This window comes from Colossoma macropomum, unplaced genomic scaffold (assembly GCF_904425465.1).
Source record: "Colossoma macropomum unplaced genomic scaffold, Colossoma_macropomum, whole genome shotgun sequence".
In the NCBI taxonomy this organism is placed as follows: domain Eukaryota; kingdom Metazoa; phylum Chordata; class Actinopteri; order Characiformes; family Serrasalmidae; genus Colossoma; species Colossoma macropomum.
The window spans coordinates 27,944,038-27,950,958 of NW_023494789.1; the positions used below are offsets into that span (position 1 = coordinate 27,944,038).

At 39.1% G+C, this 6,921-nt stretch overlaps 1 protein-coding gene across 1 annotated transcript; it reads right to left on the bottom strand.

Moving 5' to 3' along the window:
* Nucleotides 1-274: 274 nt before the first annotated feature.
* rp2 (RP2 activator of ARL3 GTPase) lies at nt 275-6,921 on the bottom strand. Its single transcript, XM_036570718.1, has 5 exons — nt 6,479-6,921; nt 4,742-5,410; nt 3,470-3,584; nt 1,420-1,505; nt 275-1,305 (listed from the first exon to the last, which is right to left on the bottom strand). The coding sequence occupies exons 1-5, from the start codon at nt 6,644-6,646 to the stop codon at nt 1,222-1,224; spliced, it is 1,122 nt and encodes a 373-aa protein (XP_036426611.1). The 5' UTR covers nt 6,647-6,921; the 3' UTR covers nt 275-1,221.

Below are 6,921 nucleotides of genomic sequence, written 5' to 3' on the forward strand. Positions count from 1 at the left end.
TTGAAGCACTTCACTGAAGATGAACATCTAAAAGTAGGCTATCATGCTTAAACTACTGAAACACTCTACTGCCTCTCAGGAAGAAATACACAGCTAACATCACGATACACAGTGTGACTTTTCAAGATTTGTAACTAAATTGGATTAGATTCATTATTTTTTTCTGCCGATATCAGCCCGATACATATATCCATCAATACCAACATACCATCTGTACTAAATGTTGTCTTCTTGCAAATTCACAAGTTACTCACACAGTAAAAAAGCCACAACAAATCTTTTAACAAATGAATGTATTGATAAATCACAGTTTACATTCATTCCTACAAAACAGCCTTATGCAAATATGAACCATTCAAAGGTATAAAAGTACATTGTGAGGCTTTTCTCTTATCTGTACAAATAAGACCGATTGTTTTTGGTCACAGGACTAAAAGTGTGCTCTTCAAAACATTCATACAAAAAAACAGACAGAGTATATAGGTAGAGCTCGTTTGAGCAGTACATTCAGTAAGATCTGATTAACAATGAATCAACTTCTGATATTCCTTTCAAAAGCATTTTATAAATAACATTGACAAAAAAGCTGATTTGTCCTCATTCTGGCTGCGCATAAGTGAAAATAGAACTACATATTAAAACAGAGACATTAAAGTACAAAGCATGGTCCAAAAAACATGCTACTATTTCATAAAAAGAAACAGACTCTATAAACTTCACATGTCCACATCTGGGCCTACGTATAAATATAATGACAGGCTACACAGATATACATTTGTGAAAACGTACACAAGCAGAGCAGAACATACTATTTCCAGTTGTATATCCCTAAAAATATAAATGAATAAATATTTTAAAAATTTTACTTACTTTCAGCATGATTGACAATGGCCACAGTAATATGTAATTAGATTCTGAAATCCAGGTCCGTCTGTGTTTTTGTTTTCCAATAAATTTCTCTTATTCTTGTAAATTCAACATGACCGTGTACAAGCACAGCAAAATGGCATAACCAACATGAAAACTTCTAACCCTCAAAAATATTTAGCAGCACTAATTACTTGAGAAAGAAGTAAATAGTAGTTTAAACACCCTTAATCTTAAGAGACACCAGTAACTCTACATCCATTTCATTACATTATTAGATTAGGAAAATTTACTTATTCTAATTCACAATACTGAATGTACAAAAATGTATCAAACAAAATTGATTTTATTGATTCACAATCCCATCTGCATGTCAGCAAAGTTGAAAAAGTTGTCAACATCCCGAGAAGCTGAATTTTTATTCTCAGAAACAAACACCTATGAAAAAAAAAACATCAAAAGGAAGATGGCAAACAGGACAAAGAGCATTAGTTTAATGTAAGGCATTTTGTGTAAATAGCTTTAACAAGTTATACTACTTTATGTAGTTACCTTTGTCCCATTGAAAACCTCACTGGCAATGTTTCTGCAGGCCTCCACTACACCATCTCCATTCAGCTCAAGGGCTACAACAGGACCTGCAGGCACAGAGATTATCTTCTTTCAAAACATAAAGTAGCCAACATATAGGAAGCTCACAGAAACAGGATAATTTGCTTCTTACAGTACTATGTTAATAACAAGTGTACAAGTTGTGACCAGTAATCTAAAACAAAGTGGGTCACTAGGCCAAATACTCCACCCCCAATGATTCATTCAGTGCTGGTAAGGTAAGAGCCTCACATGTTTTGGTTTACTTTTATTTTACTTTTTTATTTTTATTTAATATTGCTATTTTGTTTGTATTTTTTTTTAGTTTTTATGTTTTCTAAGAAAATGACCAGTTCCAGATATCTCTTCAATAAGCACTGCTGTCTTTTAGAGACAACAGTAGGAATTACCAAAAAAAAGTTTTGAGAGTCACAAAAAAAAATCTTTATGTCAGCATTTCTTTTCTAATTCCAAAATACACACACACACACACACACACACACACACACACACACACACACGCTGTATGGACAAAAGTATTGGGACACCTACGGGAGCTTTTATGACATCCCATTCTAAATACATAGGCATAGGCATTAATATGGAGTTGGTCAGCATGAACAGCGTCCACTCTTCTGGGAAGCTGTCTATAAGACTGGAGTGTGACTGTAGGAATTTTTGGCCATTCACCCAGAGGAGCATTTGTGAGGTCAGACACTGATGTTGGATGGCCTGGCTCACAATCTCTGTTCTAGTTCATCCCAAAGGTGTTTGATGGGATTGAAATCAGGTCTCTGTGTGGGCCAATCAAGTTCTTTGTAACCCTGCAGTTATTGAGTCAGCAGAGCGTTAAAGACTTTTATGCACTATGCGCCTCAGCACTCGACAACCCCGCTCTGTAACTTCATGTGGTCTGACACTTTGTGGCTGAGTTGCTGTGGTTAGTCCACGGAATATCTAGGATGGACAAAATTTCTCGAACTGACTTGCTGCAACGGTGGCATCCTATTGCAGTACCACGCTCAAATTTATATATATATATATACATATTTGTAAAAAATACCATCAGCAAAATCTGCTTAGTTGTAGTGGACCCACCTCTTTGTTTTTGGTCTAAAAGGTTAACAGTTCTAAATAGGAGATGATGTCTGACCATGTGCTTAAACCTCAACTTCCTCAGCTTCCTTTGCCTTAGTTGCACAATGTGACTCAAAGTAGGTGATATTTCCAAAATGTCTTTTTATTTCAAACCTCCAGCACAAGATGTACAACCAGACACAAATGTATGCTTTCACAAGCCTATAGAAAAATCAAAAAAGTTGGAAGAATACACCCTAGGCTTGGGCTGACTGATGGTAGTATCCGTTTATTGCGACTGTCAATCAAGTTGGACGATTTAAATTTCCAAATTCACGCTGTTAAGACACACAATTATATTTGTTTCGTGATCATTTTTCTTTTAATGTTTAAAGTTAGTGTAGGTCCTGAATCAGCTCTGATATGTTGTCTGAGTTTAGAACATTCTGTAGCAGCACGAGGTAGAACTCGATCGCACAATGGCATATTGCACACATCACAGTCCCTGTATTTTTATATGGCAGTGCCTCTATGCAAAAATCTTTAGTGGTACCCCTAGTGTACATTTGTACATTATGTACAAATTATTGTACATGTGTACATTTATTACTTATAATCTCTGAACTTGTTGCTAATTCCCTAAAGATATCCTTTTTACAAAGTGTGAACCTTTACACACATATTATTTTGTATAGACAGTTATTTTCCATATATGTAGCAGAGTAAGCACAAGGGCACAACTCTACATGGGAATACAAACAGATATGAGCCTGGGGGGTGACAGTGACAGGCAGGCCGGCGCAGCCAACAGTTTTTCTGAGGTTAACTATGGTACAGGGGAAATAATTAGCACAACGCTGTATTGTTAATATTTGGCACATATAATAATATACTGACATTGTGTTAACTGGAAGCTCTCTCTAAATGGTCTTACCCTTTGCAGTCCACTCAACGAGACCCTCTGCATTGTTCTGGAACACTCTGTTCACATCTTCAGGTCGCATGCAGACCTCTTTGGTTTGGATGAGTGTAAAACCTTTGGCAGTTGCCTGCAGATGGACACAATATTACTGAGACATACATTATGATATATAAAAACATATGTATTATGAAATATATAGAAATGTATCCATATATATATATATATATATATATATAATGCAAGCAGTTTACCAAGTCTTTTTTATCACACATTACTCACTGTGGCTCTCTGTGGTAACCTCCTTGAGACTTGTTTGGTTTCATGTTTCTATGGCAACGATTAACATGAGGCTACAGACAGAATCATGATCCAAGAAAAGGGAGGAACTTCCTATTTGCTGAGACAAAGCTACTACGCCCCTGACGAAACACTAATGATTCAAGAGTTTGTGGTCCAAACAGTGTCAAAGAAGTTAATCAACTTTGTCCAATGAGCAATAATATGCTCAATAATAATTAGAAATAATTTGTAAATTTACTGTGTAATTTCAATATATTTAATTATCGTAGCACAATATTGAAATCAGAATAAATCATTCATCTGAACTTTTTTATAATCTAGATTATTAACTGCATATCATCTATTATAGAATAATATTATTGCTTAATTTCTGTTATCTATACTGCCTTATCAGTTTCACATTTAAACGTTTAGACTCATTAATAATAAGTGTTAATAAAGTGGTAATACTTCTGTAAATTCATATTTAGGCAACTTCTGTTACTAAACTTCCTGTTCTGTGTAATAATCTAGTCATAGCAGAATGTCTCATAGCCATTTACTTCTCTGCTTTAAAAGCCTTTTGAACAAAAAGTTTAATAAAGACTGTGCTAAAGTACAACAAATGTGACTAGATCTGAAGTAGCCTACTTCTCCTTTTCAAAACGTCTTCTAGGGTGGAGTAATTAGAGGAAACTGATTTCATTTCCCAATGTCATTGGTAAATTGAGCTTTGAGTGGCATTTTTAATCAGTCTAAAAAATGCCACATCAGCCTTTTTGTTCCATTTTCATTAACAAGAAAAAAAAGGTTTGAGGAAGTGCATTTACATTTCAGATTCACTTATTTTTTAACTGCTAAACCTGAAACTGCTGGAACAAAACCTCACATCTCTAAATGGTATCCTTACAGCAACAAAAATGTGTTGTTCCATAACAGCAAAAAACGTCATACAAGTCATACTATGACAATGCATACTCCATCCCTCAATGAATTTCCTCTCACCTCATCAATGAGCTTGCGAGCATTGGCTGTGGTGTAGTCTCCAGCAAAGAACACAAACAGGCAGGACTCTTCGCTCTCCTTGCGCCTCCCTCCATTGGTCAAGGGCACGATACTCCGGTTCACATCGGTAGAGATACGTACAGACTTGAACTCCGACTCAGAGTCAGGAAGAGGCACATGCTCCAACACCACAGCGTCCTCCGGCAGTAGACTCCAATTGGTTTCTCCCGAGACAGGCGTGAAATCGTGTATGTTGCTCCAGTTGTTGTTGAAGATGCTTAGACCTGCATCCTTGAAGTGAAAGGCCAATTCAGGATAATAGTACTGGAAGCAGCCAAACTTCATGCTGGTGGACGATTCGATAATGGGCTGAGTGGCACAACACAAAAAGACATCCATTTTCTTGCAGTCCCTTGTCCGGAACTGCTGACAGGCCACCACACACTTAATGTCTTTGCAGTCTCGGAAGAACACGCTGCCTTTGACTGGTCCAAGCACTATGCGACAGTTTACACAGTCATCAATGGTCACCGTTGCTGAATGGTCAAACACAAAGATGTTGCAGTTCTCACACTCTTGAATAACAAACTGCTGCCCATTGAGTTTTCCTGGCAAACGTCCTACTGTGGCATCCTTGATACCAGTCAACATAAAGTCTTTGGGATCAACCTGCAAGAAAGAGACAAGTTACCAATGTTGGTTCATTCATTCTTATATTAAAACCTGTATTTCTCATGGAACTGAAACCAAAAGCCTAATTTGCAATGTGGTACTGCTACAAAAACAGATATAATACATAAATGAGCCACATGAAAATTACATAAAAGTATACAGATGTTATGTAAAATGTTGTCTAACTGAACACAGTTGATCAAAACTGCACCCTCAATAACTGGGCCTTCTGATTTAAGGTGCCTTTCTTTCTAATCTTACATTTCTGGCTTTACAAGCTGAATCTTGGTGGATTAGTTTGGTGAGAGTGCTACAAAAACTTCAGCTCTCCCACCCTCAGGCAAGATCTATCAATCAGTCTCACATACTGTTCTGGTGTCTTTTCAACTTCTTAAACCAGTTCCAGTCCTGTAGTCCACCTGCACCGCTGACTTGAGGCATTTCCTTTCTGTTCTCGTTTGTATTGTCGCTTTAAAACCACACCGTGGGCCACATACAATCAGACTCAACTCTGCTACCTGGCCAACCTCAGTCCTATTGTGAGGAAGCGGACCTCCATGACCTGGCTGCTGTTGTTCATGTACTAATCCGCACACAGCTAACTGGAGACCTGCCACACGAACAAGTTAGACGTTGCCTTTAAGCCGATAAGACGCCTGTCTATAATTTCACACTCCTTGGTTACAGTATGTCGACACGGACAGTTTCATGGAAAACGTTAGTGTGAACTAACCGAAACTCGCAACCTTGCAACGTTAGCTCGGGCTCAGGCTGGCGAGGAGAGTGATAACGAACTGAAAGTAGACCAGCAAAGCACTGACGACGGTTTAAACGCATATTAAGAGCTTGCAAATAAGATGATAGTGTTACTGATATACTGACACGGGCGGCCAGAGAGCGACTCCTATGTTACATGCAGTAACGTTAGTTAGACTGCTGCCGCGCCCACCCGCTTCCCTTCCCAACGCTCATATTGTTATTAGCCGTTTGTTTAAGACTCATGCTAACTTTACTAAGCTAGCAGACTGAGCTAAGCCTCCGTGTCTTGGTCAGCAGGCGCCTTACCTTCTCCCGCTTGTCCCAGCTGTATTGTTTCGGTGCTGCCTGGTCGGTGCTGCTCGGCGCGGTGCCTTCGGACACGTTATTGCCCGTAGCGTCCTTCTCCGCAGCGGACAGGCTGAGCTCCTTGTCAGGAGATTTTCTCCTGGATTTCTTGGAGAAAAAGCACCCCATTTTCGAGTATTACCTGTCGAAGCGACGCTAGCGCTCGGTCAGACAAGAAAAGCCGCCGAATGCAGCCGAGACCAACTCCTCGAGTGAGTGAGGGAAATCTGTCTTCGTTCAGCTGCACTCGCTCTGTAACAGCACACTAAACATTACGCAAACCGAGACAAGACGAGTTTCCCGTTTCCTTCCACCAACAAGAAGCCAATCAACACATAGCGCTGCGTTACTCAGGACTCCGCTCTCAAGGGCTCTGCTCCCCGGCTCCGTCCCGATTCTCGCCC

Coding starts and splice junctions, on each gene's coding strand:
- rp2 (XM_036570718.1), bottom strand. CDS start 6,646: ATGGGGTGCTTTTTCTCCAAGAAATCCAGGAGAAAATCTCCTGACAAG. Junction 5,411..6,478: donor GCTGGGACAAGCGGGAGAAG/GTAAGGCGCCTG, acceptor TCTTTCTTGCAG/GTTGATCCCAAAGACTTTAT. Junction 3,585..4,741: donor CTCGCAAGCTCATTGATGAG/GTGAGAGGAAAT, acceptor GTCCATCTGCAG/GCAACTGCCAAAGGTTTTAC.